Source organism: Jatropha curcas, chromosome 3, assembly GCF_041381405.1.
Source record: "Jatropha curcas cultivar XTBG-Jc1 chromosome 3, XTBG_Jcur_1.0, whole genome shotgun sequence".
NCBI classification, from domain to species: Eukaryota; Viridiplantae; Streptophyta; class Magnoliopsida; order Malpighiales; family Euphorbiaceae; genus Jatropha; species Jatropha curcas.
Genome location: NC_143153.1, coordinates 6558530 through 6570995, shown reverse-complemented (window position 1 = coordinate 6570995; position 12466 = coordinate 6558530). Strand labels below are relative to the sequence as shown.

The following is a 12466-nucleotide window of genomic DNA, read 5'->3' as shown; positions in this document are numbered from 1 at the left end:
TCTATACAGAAGAAAATGGATCAGTCATGTTGACGAAGATTCTTTCAAAGGAGAAGTTTGAATACCGTCGGTAGCTGCAGGGATGATGATGGCTAACGTCCCCACTTGAGTGTGCAGGGGGAGATTTGTTGTGTCGGTGCCCATTCAAGTGGGAGCCAAACAGTTTGAAAAGAAAAAGAGAGAGAGAGAGAGAGAGAGAGAGAGAGAAAAAAACGTGTTATTTGAAAAAGAAGAAAAGTTTGCAATTCTTTTGACACGGCTCTCTCATAACCTGCCTATAAATAGAGGCAGATGCACCTCAACAAAGCACACAGCAAAAAGACGAAGCAGAAAAAAAAATGTAGAGAGAGAATTCTAGTTTTAGGAAGGGTTTCCTAAAATTAGGGGGAGAAAATTAGTGAGAAAATTATTTTGGGGTGTTTTTGGAAAACACTTAGTGTGCTACTATTTTTATATTGCTCTCTGTGTACCTACTATTTTTAATAGTGGAAGAATTATTCGGAGTTTGTCCCGTGGATGTAGCCCTAAACAGTTAAGGGTGAACCACGTAAATTTCTGTGTGTCACAAGTTTACTTTTCCGTTGTGTTAATTTTCTCTTAATTGGTTGAAAGGGTCCAACAAGTGGTATCAGAGCTGATGCCCAAAAACTAGTATCAGAGCTGATGCCCAACAATTGGTATCAGAGCTGAGGCAAGTGGTAACTGATGCCTAACAACTATTACTTCTCATCGTTGTAAAATCCCAAGTTATCCTTTCCCTGAGCTTGTTAATCGTATCGAGGACTCCCTTCTCTGGCATGGAATTTATGATATATGGGAGGATCTTCTTGCGAGAGTTTCTTGCCTGATTGGTAATGGAGAGAGTCAGTTTTGGCTTGATAGATAGGTGGCTGCTGATGTAGTCCTTAATGACATTGTTACACATTTTATTCCATATGAATTACTTAATAATTCAGTTAACAAATATGTCATGTTGACTCGAACTTGGAATTGGGATCTTATTGGAAACTTTTTGTTTGCTTCTACTCTTGTTAATATTGTAACTATCTTGCTGCCTAAACCTAGGCAAGGTGAAGATATTCCCTTCTGCCAATTCTCTAGCTCAGGGTGGTTCACTATTGAATCTGCATATGGATCTCTTATTCAAGAAGGTCACATAAAGCAAGATGGTGCCTAGGCTTATTTGTGGAAATGGTCAGGTCCTCGGAGGATTCAGATGTTTCTTTGGTTAATTTTAAAAGATCGGATTTTAACTAATCAAGAGCAGTTTTGGGAACATCTTTATACAACCCCAGCTTGTGATTTATGTTTTGGTAATAATGAGTCAATCCTTCATGTGCTTCTGGATTGCAAAAGAAGTATGGTTATCCTTTAACCTATCTTTGACAAATTTTTGGTATGCTAATGTTTCTTCTCTTGATTGGTTACTAAGAAACCTTAAGTTTTAATCAGTCATATGATAATGAAATCAACTCGTCTTTGCTTTTCCATATCACATGTCGGATATGGGGAGGCAGAATAAGGTTCTTTTTGCGGATGATACACAATCTGTCAAGTCCCTGGATAGTTTTATTAAAGGATGTACCTATGAGGTTTCGAAAGATTCACAAGTTCATGCCCTCCATTTTAGTGACAGCCTCAGCAAGAGACAATCTTTCGATCAACTGGGTTCCTCTGTTTGAAAATTTCTTTAAGTTGAATACTGGGTTCGGTCAAGCATGGAAGAGCTTTTGCCGGAGGGTTTCCTTTGAGATAGCAGTGCTCGATTGGTTAAAGGGTTTACAGCCATTCTTGGAGCTTGTTCAGTCCCACATCCTGAACTTGGCTATTGTTCATAGCATTAATTTTTCGCTAAATCCTATGGAATCATTTCTCTTCTCATAGAGAATGATAGTTCTTTGGTTGTGCAAATGATTAAGGGGAAGTTTTCAATTCCTAGCAGTGTTAACCCTTTAGTCAGCATCATCAGGCTCTTCTTGCAAGAGAATGAGAATGCCCAGCTTTCGCATGTCTATCCAGAAGTCAATAGCAACATGGATTGGATGGCAGCAATGGTGAAAGATTGCCCTATGAAGTGCCATATAGTTGATCAATGCCTTAAGGTCTTCTTAATAGGATTACTCATGTTGCTATTGCAATAGCTTATATTGGGTTGTTATGTGGTTAAGGCTTTTGTCTTCTTGTTTCTACTAAAATAATAATAATAATAACCAAATACAAAGACATTAGCAAAAATTTTGAAAAAAATAGAGTACATGCAGTGATGACAATTTTAACTGATTTAGCGAATCCGATCTGATCTGACCCAATTTTAGCAGGTTCAAATAGTGAATAAACGGGTTAGGACGAATTTGGATAGTATGTTTACTATTTTGTACTGAGTTTAGGTTCAAGGACTCGAATAATAACTACCTATTGTCCGTTTAATTAATATTCTAAAATATTTAAAATAAATATTTTTTTTCTAAAAAGAAATTATATATCTACACTTTTCTAATTACTATTCTTTTTTATGATGTGCCTTGCACGTTGATTATGCTTATTATATATTTGTACTCTTTTAATTTTTTTATATATATAATATTAAATCTTAAGTTTTTATTTAGATTAAAATAAATACAATTGCTTCATTTGTATTGGACCTTGTCATACAAGCTACTTGTAATGTTGCTTCTTATGTACTTAATTCTATTTTATTTATAATGAAATGGTCTCAAAATAAAATTTAACCCAATATCTAGATCTAATCCTTTAGTCTCTAATTTATAAATGCAGATTATTAAAACCTTAATAGATGACCAAAAAGAAAATCAAGTCATCACTCAATTTTCAACCTCCTGTCCTCAACACCAAACAATATCTACGTACAACTATAATGAATAATAATAATAAAGTTTTTATAACTGATGAAAAAAAGAAACGAGCAAATGATCTGAATTGATAAAGATAATTACTTTGGCTATAGTGACATTACTACTTACCGAGTACATTAGAGAAATGAATATATGCATATATACACAAATTCTTGAAACCCCCAAAACAGAAATATATAGTTCTAATTTTTTTTCAATTTTATAAACACTATTTCCTTTTAAGTCAAACAAATTTAGAATATGATAAAAAAGTTAAAAAAAGTTTAAAATGTTTAATTATTAAGAGGTTATTTATTTATTGCAAGGGAGATATAAATCTTTTACTAAATTAAAGTGATAGAAAAGAAAATAAAAAAAAATTATTATTAAGAATATAACTCTTTTCGGAACTCAACATATAATAAAAAATAAATTATATTAAAAAAAAATTATCAATTTGAATTTCAAAATTAACATCTTCTTTAACTAAAAATACTGCAATTTAATAAAATTTGATGTTGATAGAAAAAAAAAGAAACAGATTATAGCCGAGTTAATAAATGAAAATTACAAAACTGATAATGCTAGTATCTAAATTTGTTTCTCTATTTTTCTAAGTTACAAATTTAAAATAAATAAATAAATAAATAAGTTAATTAATTAATAAAAAATATTATATCAAAAAAATGTTCTATCCTCACCAAATAAACCCTCAATTTTTCCTATAGACATATAGAAAAAGAATAGTATATTTTTAACTTTTTATTATCTATATATATTTATTTAAAAATTAATTTTTAGAAATTATATCCAATCAAATAATAAAATATGATTTTTTTTGTCTTAACCACAGGTATCCCAAGCCGGCTAAAACTAAATCATGCTCGCACCGGATCGGCACAAAAAGAGGTAAATTGCTCTCAACGAGTATTTACTCCATCCATGAAGATTGAACCTTCGACCTCACTTAAAAGAAAAGAATGTCGAACCCTAATCCAAATACTCATTGGTATAAAATATAATTTTTGAATTGGTTACGACTAAGGTTATTTTAGAATATTTCAAATTTTATTAAGGATGAAATTGAAATTTCCATTATTTTCCTCCTATTTCCACATTTATATATAATATATATAATTAATGCTATTATTATATCTAATATTTGTATTATATTTTTTATTAAGTGAAAATAATAATTTTATAATTTTTACTTACTTTTTATTTTTAAAAAATAAAAATACAAAGTATTTTTAATATTAAATCAGTTCGGATATTTAAAAAGGTAATTATAATCGGATTTTAATATTAAAAGTGAATTTCTAACAAAAGACGCTGGACAAAATCACCATAATGGTAGAATAACCATGGAGTCGAATAATGACTATGAATAGCCACCAAGTGGAGCAAGCGATCGCCGATGGCACAAATATTATACTCCGTCAACTCAATCAGATAATTCAAGTCAAGATTATGTTTTTTAATTCTTTGTATAAGTGGTTTATTATTAAACTTCATATACAAAAATATAGAAATATATTGATATATATTCCACATCTGTATATAGTTTCCTCTTAATGAAATTTCTAGTTTGATTTCTTCTAAAAAAAAAAAAGTGAATTTCTAACAGGTTCGAGTACTTAATTTTTAATCAGATTTGGATAATGCATTTTAAACGGGCATTCGACTTGCTACCATCTCTAAGTATATCAAACCATCCTTTTAATTTATTTAAATATGTTTCGCTAGGGTTGATATGTTGAGATCAATATGTCTCAAGTTTACCTACAAGGAGTGAGATGAGATGACAGATATTCTTTATCCCTTCAAATACTCGGGAGAGAGCCCTTTGCGCTATTGAACTTTCAACCCCGGATGATTAAATAAAAAAAATGTCTCAGATTTGATGCTTTGCGTCAATAATTATAACAAATAAATATTATTACCCTTTCTTTATGAAATTGCCCAAATGAACTTTATAAATTATAGCACCGTAAAATATATTCGTGTGCCATAAAATTTCTGATAAATATATACTTGCTTTTCAATAAAAATAGACTTATATCTGTTTCAGAATAATATAATTATAAAAAAAAGATATTTACACTATATAAAAAATATTTATTAAAAAAAATATTACTATCTACCTTTCCAGAAAAAAAAAAGAAGAAGATTACTGTTGAATTTTGACTGAGCCGATAAGATATCGGATCAATGGGCCCATATGTAAGAAGTTGGGCCGCTTAGCACGTGAGTTACATCAACTTGACCCGAATATCTTCATTTTGGTTGTGTACAAAAAAACGCTAGGGCTGGAACTTGCATAATCAGTGATTGATCTTCTACCAGCTCCGTTTCTTCTACGCCACAGACCGCAAAGGTATTTTCTTTTATTTTTTTTTCACTTTCTTTTTTGACTTTTTGATTTTTCGATTCTTTGCTCTGCTTAATTTTCATCATCGGAGTTAATTTTGGGCCACAAATTTAGGTTTGTATTCAATATTTTGGTTTTTGTTTGTCTCTGTGGTTGCTTTATCGATTGGTCATCTTATCTGCCTGATTAATACGATTGTGCGACTTTATCGTTAGGTTTTAGTTTTTGATTCGATTTTTATTTATTTGTTTTTTGATCTGGAAATAGTTCTAATTTCGACCGTTGATTGGTGTTTTTCTTCGCTAATTAATTTTTGTATTTAGTTCGATAAATGGTAATTCTTGAAAATTTTTTGGAGTTATTTTTTTTCTTTGAAATAATATTATATAAACCTAATTCTTTGAACAAAGTATGATCATTCTTCTTCTTGTTGTATTTTACCTGATTCTTTTTATTGAACTGTTTATAAATTTATGCTAACTTGATTATTCCCTATTTTTTGGTTTTTTTGGGTTGTGGGTTGGAGGTAGAAATTGAATTTTGCAAAGAAAACTTGATTCTTGAGGATATCTATGTGCAGTAATTACTTGTCTTGAATGAAATCAGGGATTTCAATTTGCAGTTGTGTGTCAAAATATGTAACTGATTAGATATTATGCTATGGCGACAGAATAAGAAACCATGCCGAAGAATAAGGGAAAGGGAGGAAAGAATAGGAAGAGAGGAAAGAACGAAGCAGACGACGAGAAGCGTGAGCTCATCTTTAAAGAAGATGGACAGGAGTATGCCCAAGTGCTTCGTATGCTTGGTAATGGCCGATGTGAAGCCATGTGTATCGATGGTACCAAGCGTTTATGCCATATTCGCGGGAAGATGCACAAGAAGGTCTGGATTGCGGCTGGTGATATAATACTGGTTGGGTTGCGTGACTATCAGGATGACAAGGCTGATGTTATCTTGAAGTACATGCCAGATGAAGCTAGGCTTCTAAAGGCCTATGGTGAACTTCCTGAGAACACACGTCTCAATGAGGGTATTGCTGGAGGCCTTGATGAAGAAGATGATGGTGCTGGTGATGATTATGTTGAGTTTGAAGATGAAGATATTGATAAGATCTAGAGTTTGAGAACTGTCTTTCTTTCTACTTTATGTTTAGTCATGAAGAGAGAGTTCTCTAGAGTTGGTAATGGTATTATAAGAGCCTGAGAAGGGTTTGTGCTTTATAAATTGAATTTAAGAGATAAACTGGTCATATTTCATGTAATACTTGCTACCCTTTTAATCTTTCTATATGTCCTTGTTCTTGTGAATTCTACTATTTCTATGGTTGACACTAATAGCATACTACCGAGTGCTGATGTGGAGCTGCTTGCCCAATGTCTTTTACTGTTTAGAAACTTATTTTCAGTTAACGATGTGTAGCACCAAATACAAAACAAGGATTATGGGTCTCCCTGTGAAAAAACTACGTCCTTGTTCTTGTGAATTTTACTACTTCTATGGTTTACACTAACAGCATAATATAGATTGCTTGATGTGGGTTTGCTTGGCTAATGTCTTATATGTTGGTTTTAATGGATTTGTCCCATGGAGACTCATAGCTTCTTTCTTTTGTAATTGGTATAACACATTGTTAGCAGAAAACAAGGTTCTAACCGGTATCTTTGTACTGGGATCAGCTTGTTTTAATACGCTCCGTTTGGTTCAGTGGTTGGATTAGTGTTTGTCGGTTGAAATTCCAATCACTGAAATTGCTGAATCTAGGGTGTCCAGTAAGTGCTTTTTGATATAATGGTTGGAAAAATATAATTAACAGCTGATATAATATATGCAATAAGCATGAGCTTGAGAGGTTGCTGTTTGTGTTATTTGTTTTTTTATTCTTGTACTCTTGTTGATTTTAATGTTTTGATCTGTTACTGGCACTGGAAAATGCTAGTATATTTTCCTTGGCATTCAAGTAAATTGCATATTTGCTTGCCAATTCATGATTCTAAAGGACTTTGTCTATTTCACAAAACGACTTTGAAAACTTACATATACAAGTAAAACTTTCAAACCTTACATTATTCATGAATGGACAACCATGTAGTAACTTACAGAAATCACACAATGAGCTAAACCCTATCAGTAGCTTCAAAGATATTCTGATTTCTTTTCTTATGCTTGTTTGCTCTTTATATTGCTCGCTTTACTATTTCTTGGTTACCTGTTGCGCAATACATAATGAATCAAAAAAAAAAAAAAAAAGGAACATAAATAGAAGCAGCTTAGCTGCAAAATGCAGGTATTCATATCAGTTGGTTCTTACTTTACTATGCTCTTTCGGGCAGTGGTTACTTGGCGCTGTTTTTCGCCGAGATATGGTTCTTGCAGGCTTAATCCGATTTCTGGTGTTTGTTTTCAAACCCTCATTGTTATTTGTTGCAGTCACTGATATGCTATCAAATTGGAGAGACACATCATTTGAGCCACAACTCTCTTTTTCTTCTGCTACGTCAAAAAATCTCTTCTTAGCTGTGATTACTCTATGATTGCTGCTTATGGCACTAAATTGCTTATTCGTTCGACTTTCAACTGAACATTCTGGAATTCTGGTTGCCATCCATCTTTCTAGCCAGCTCCAACCCATGTTATCTGATCTGCTTTGTTTCCTCTTTGAACAGATTCTTAGCTATACACATATTGGATAAAGTAGGAGCATCAGAATTCTGAAACTTTCTGCTCTTATTACAGGGAGGATGTTACTAACTGAATCATACCTGTTGTGCAAAAGCATATGCCAATGCCCTTTCTCGCCGATTTGTTGCTTCCAGTCTGTTCTGAATCCTCATTTTTATTATATTGCTACTCACAGTGCTATCATCCCAGTCTTCCTGTAATGATTTAAATACTATAAACAAAAATGGCATTTGCTGTAATCTATATAGCAATAAGGCACAACCTTTACTGAATTTCAGGCTTCACCTTTATCTTCAGAACCTGAGATGTTGCTTTCTTTGGCATTCGATGGTTGACATTCACACTTTCCTCTCCAACTGACAAAACTTCCACAGAATTTCCAGTTTGAACTTCCATTGATGTGCCTATAGAATCTCTACTTGGACTACTTTCCATTGCTTTAACAACATCCTCCTCCTTACTATCCATGTCTTTGTTTTCTTCATTTCGACGTCTTGCCTGAAATTCCATCACAAAAATACAGTTTTATGGAATTCAATATAATATAAATAGCTTCCATACTTAAAATTTATCAATACCAAGCAGAAGCTATGTACAAAGTCATTTTCCTGCAAAATCTATTTATGATTGAAACAAACCAGAAATTTCTTGAATGCTGTTTGGATGATGATCGCTGCATCTTCTTGTCTGAACAAATTAGAAGTTGAATTATATTTTTCTTCTGAAACATCTTCTCTACTACTGTCTACTCGACTTGTCCAGTCCTCCATTAAAGGCTGTGTAACTGTAGCCTCAGAGCTTTTTACAGAAGCAGAATCTTCCTCTGCAAGAACTGAATTAAACTCATCTCCACAGAGATATGATCTAACAGAAATCCATCTTCTCTTATCACCACCTCCATAACTTCTTGCCTGCATCAATTGATCTAGATAGTATTAAAGAACCAGAGAATTGGAAAAATGACACCATTTTTTGCATTTGAAAGTTGAAGAGAAACAACACTTACATTGTTAGTATAGCTTTCATGAGTAGTTGTTGTTGTAACAGAGCGGTTTCTTGAGAAGACACTTCTAACTAATTCTCCAGTGATACCCATTTAGTTGAGAAACCAAAAGGTATTCTGAAAATAGTCTTTCTTCCTGTTTATATTGAAACCTAAACCGCGTAGAAGGTATTGAGATTCCCTTTTTAATTATTACTGATGTTCAAGAAAAGCTGAGGCCTGCAGGCTGAAACTTACATGCTTCACTCAGTTTCCTCTAGTAAAAAAAACAAGTATATTTATTATGTTTATAACATTTTTGTATAAAATAGAAAATTGCGTCGCTCAATTTGTTACCTGAACTTGTTCGGAACATAAAATTAATCAAAATTGAATTAAATTTATGACCAAAAGATCAATTTGGACTATTTATCCAAAATGGGTCAGTTTTCTTGTGCATAAATAAAAAAAAAAAAAAAAAAAAAGAGCACAGTTGATCTTAAGTATAAATGTTAAAGATGAAAACCTAATCAATAAGAAAGTGAAGTATGATGCTTGCAAATTGAAATAGGCTTGAGATTGATATTGATAATTTTGTAATAGAGCACATGTAAGCTGTGATTAAAACAACTTTAGAGCTGGAATTTGAGCAAATAATCATAGAAAATAATAGAGACTGAAAAGTAAAGATTAGATAGAAAGGAATGATAGATTTTTTAGTGCCAGTGCTGCATAATTTTTATTAGCTTTTATATTTTCACTTTATGCACATGGGTTGTAGCAGATTGGCCAAGAGAAAGTTTTGCTTGGTGTTGGGGTTATGTCTATTCCATTCTTTTATAGGTTAAGCTTCTATGCTTTTCAAGTGGACCTTTTCTCTTTTTTTTTCCTTTGAAATTGGACCTAAGAAAAACATCATGGGATTCCCTGCTAATTTGGATAAGTAAGTTAGGGACTGTTTGGTTTGATTGTTTGTTTTGTTTTTTATATTTTGTTAGTGCCTTATGAGGTTGCATTGTACTATATATGTTCCAAATTGTTTGATTATTTTGATTGGTAATGTAATGAAATCACCAAATGGGTTCTCATGTTTTGTTGGGTTAAAGTGGAAACAAAAGCTTTTTAAGGGTTTTTTTTTTTTTTTTTTTTTAAAAAAAAAAAAAAAAGAAGAAAATTTCACATTTGCTTGTGATAAGAGGAAAAGAAAAGATCAAAAGATTAATAATGACTTGCTATGTTTGTTTGCTTCTTCAATAGTTGATAGACAATGACTAGAAGAAACAACTACTTGTGACCTTGAGCTATCTATTTTCTTTCTATAAAACATTTTTAAAAGACACAAAAGATGCTCAATGTTTTTAACTAGATTTGGACTAATTAATTGGTAATTTCATTTGATTAGTCAATTAAATTCTTAAACTTTACTCTTTTCTTTTTTTTTAAAAAAAAAAAAAAAAAAAACCTTTTCAATTAGCAACTAGAATTGCAGCTTTCCTAGAATAGTTGAAAATTAATTACAGCAAGAAACTTGTACTGAGAAATCAAAAACAAAAGCCATCAACTTTGGGAGATAATGTGAATCATGGTTTTAATTTTTCTTCCCTAGAACACCATGTGTGTATATATATATACTAATTTTCTCTAACGTATATTGCATATTATTTGTAACCGTTGATATTTATTTGTTTTATATATAAATTTTATTAATTCTTTATTATAAATTATAATATCATAAAAATTTTACATTACTAAAAATCTAAGAGTGTCCATAAAATAAAAAAAAAAATTCATGAAATAAAATAATAAATTTAGATATATTGACAAATAAATCACAATTTATTATTGACAATTCAAATGAATTATTCTGTTTATGTGCGTCAAGTATATACATCACATACACCATGCAATTAGAAAAAATTATATAGTATTTTTAGAAAAATTGAGCGACAAATTAAACCAAACAAAAATATAAAACATAAAATTAATTGATCTTATCAATGCCTTCATGAGCACATGCATTCTCTTCAAGAAATTTAGCTCCTCCTCGATGGAGTAAAATTATTTTCAAGTCTAATAAGTATTGTATGAATCAATTCTTTCAACTCTTTGGCACTATGCTTCTTCACTGATTGTGCATTATAGACTTTGAGATTATTTGGATTGGCTTTCAGCTTGGAGTCTTTCTTCAAGTAGATTATTATCAAAGAGAGTGACCCCATTGACATATTAGGGACACTTAAATTAGCTTATTATTATAATTAACTTATAAAATAAGATTAAATTAGCTCCATATACTAGGCATAAATAAATTTTATCCATAAAATAAAATGAAAGGAAAAACCATCAACGTTATCAAAACTAACTGCCTATGTAAAACTACTCTAACAAAATATATACTTGTTGACTTTGTTCAACTGTATTTGATACTTATAATAATTTAATTTTCCTCAAATATCTCAACAAATTTTAAATTAACTATCTAAAAGGTCAATGCAATACTTAATTTGAAAAATTCTTAATTCGAAAAATTCTTAATTCATTGAAATATTATATAACACATAGACTAATTTATATAATTGAAATAAGATGATAAAATACAAAATTTGTGATTTTGATCATTTAGAATTTGCTTGCTTTTTTTTTTTTAACATGCGAAAGTCATGAAAATTTTGCAAAAGAAAAACCATGATAAATGATTCAAACCAACTTTTATAGAAAAAGAAAAATTCATTAGGCATCCATTAACCCATACTTAAGTCAGGAAAAGATATCCACATGTGTCAATCAGATGTAATCTTGTTAGCATTCGGATCTTATTATGTAAAGATTAAAAGACGTGGAAAAAGTGGAGGTCTCGGTTCTAAGGATTACCACGGTTCAGTTTCAAACCAAAATTGAACCGAAATTGAACTTATCAAAATTGGCACTAAACTGTGGTCAATGGTTTGGTTCTAAAAGTGTAACCGAAACAGTGAACTTAAGATTCGGTTCCGATTCTTTATTTTCTGAAATTAATACCGGTAGTTCCGATTTGAAATCGTGAAAAACATATTTTTAAAGGAACTCTCAACTTATTTTTTGTTTTATTATAGTTTTTTAAAGTAATTTTTAAGATTTTAATTAAATTGATTTAATTTTTTTCAACAGTAATATTTATTATTTTATTTATTCAAGCTATAAATCTTTAAAAAAATATTTTAAAAAATTTAAAATATATTATTTAATTTAGGTTCGAAACTGGAAAAAAACTGAAACCGACGATTCTAAAATCATCTAAAAGCTATTCGATTGCACTTCTACCTTTTTTATAACCAAAACCGGTGGTTTTGAAATCGAAACCAACGGTTCTGAAACCGTAGTCATGCTTACTCGGTCTGAATCCTCTCAATTACAAAGTTATCAACAATTTAGTGAATATTATTTGAAGAAAAGAGCTACGTGTAGCTCACAATTTTCTTTTAGTCCAATTTTTTATGGATGTATTTTTATGGACTGCCAGCATGTTATTTATGCTTTAAACTCCAGAGTAGATGATTTTTTTGAATTTATTTTGATTATCAAAGATTGTAAGGACATGTT

At 31.0% G+C, this 12466-nt stretch overlaps 2 protein-coding genes across 3 annotated transcripts; one reads left to right on the top strand and one right to left on the bottom strand.

Moving 5' to 3' along the window:
• The first annotated feature begins 5075 nt into the window (after positions 1-5075).
• LOC105640885 (eukaryotic translation initiation factor 1A) lies at positions 5076-6533 on the top strand. 2 transcript variants are annotated; one of them, XM_012225288.4, is made up of 2 exons: positions 5076-5229; positions 5894-6533. In XM_012225288.4, exon 2 carries the CDS (start codon positions 5905-5907, stop codon positions 6340-6342), a length of 438 nt encoding a protein of 145 aa, XP_012080678.1. In that variant the 5' UTR covers positions 5076-5229; positions 5894-5904; the 3' UTR covers positions 6343-6533. The 2 variants fall into 2 exon arrangements, with proteins under 2 accessions (XP_012080678.1, XP_089575495.1); XM_089719369.1 differs by lacking the exon at positions 5076-5229 and adding an exon at positions 5315-5337.
• A 678-nt stretch (positions 6534-7211) lies between these two features.
• Positions 7212-9360, bottom strand: IQD33 (IQ-domain 33). The gene is made up of 6 exons (XM_012225290.4): positions 8912-9360; positions 8544-8816; positions 8191-8403; positions 7986-8099; positions 7535-7897; positions 7212-7432 (listed from the first exon to the last, which is right to left on the bottom strand). The coding sequence occupies exons 1-6, from the start codon at positions 8999-9001 to the stop codon at positions 7418-7420; spliced, it is 1068 nt and encodes a 355-aa protein (XP_012080680.1). The 5' UTR covers positions 9002-9360; the 3' UTR covers positions 7212-7417.
• Positions 9361-12466: the final 3106 nt, after the last annotated feature.

Bases quoted from the DNA above. Each gene is read 5' to 3' on its own strand.
- LOC105640885 (XM_012225288.4), top strand. From the start codon at position 5,905: ATGCCGAAGAATAAGGGAAAGGGAGGAAAGAATAGGAAGAGAGGAAAG.
- IQD33 (XM_012225290.4), bottom strand. From the start codon at position 9,001: ATGGGTATCACTGGAGAATTAGTTAGAAGTGTCTTCTCAAGAAACCGC. The intron at 8,817-8,911 runs GTAAGTGTTGTT...CAATTGATGCAG, and splicing joins ATGAAAGCTATACTAACAAT to GCAAGAAGTTATGGAGGTGG. The intron at 8,404-8,543 runs GTTTGTTTCAAT...ATGGAATTTCAG, and splicing joins CAGCATTCAAGAAATTTCTG to GCAAGACGTCGAAATGAAGA.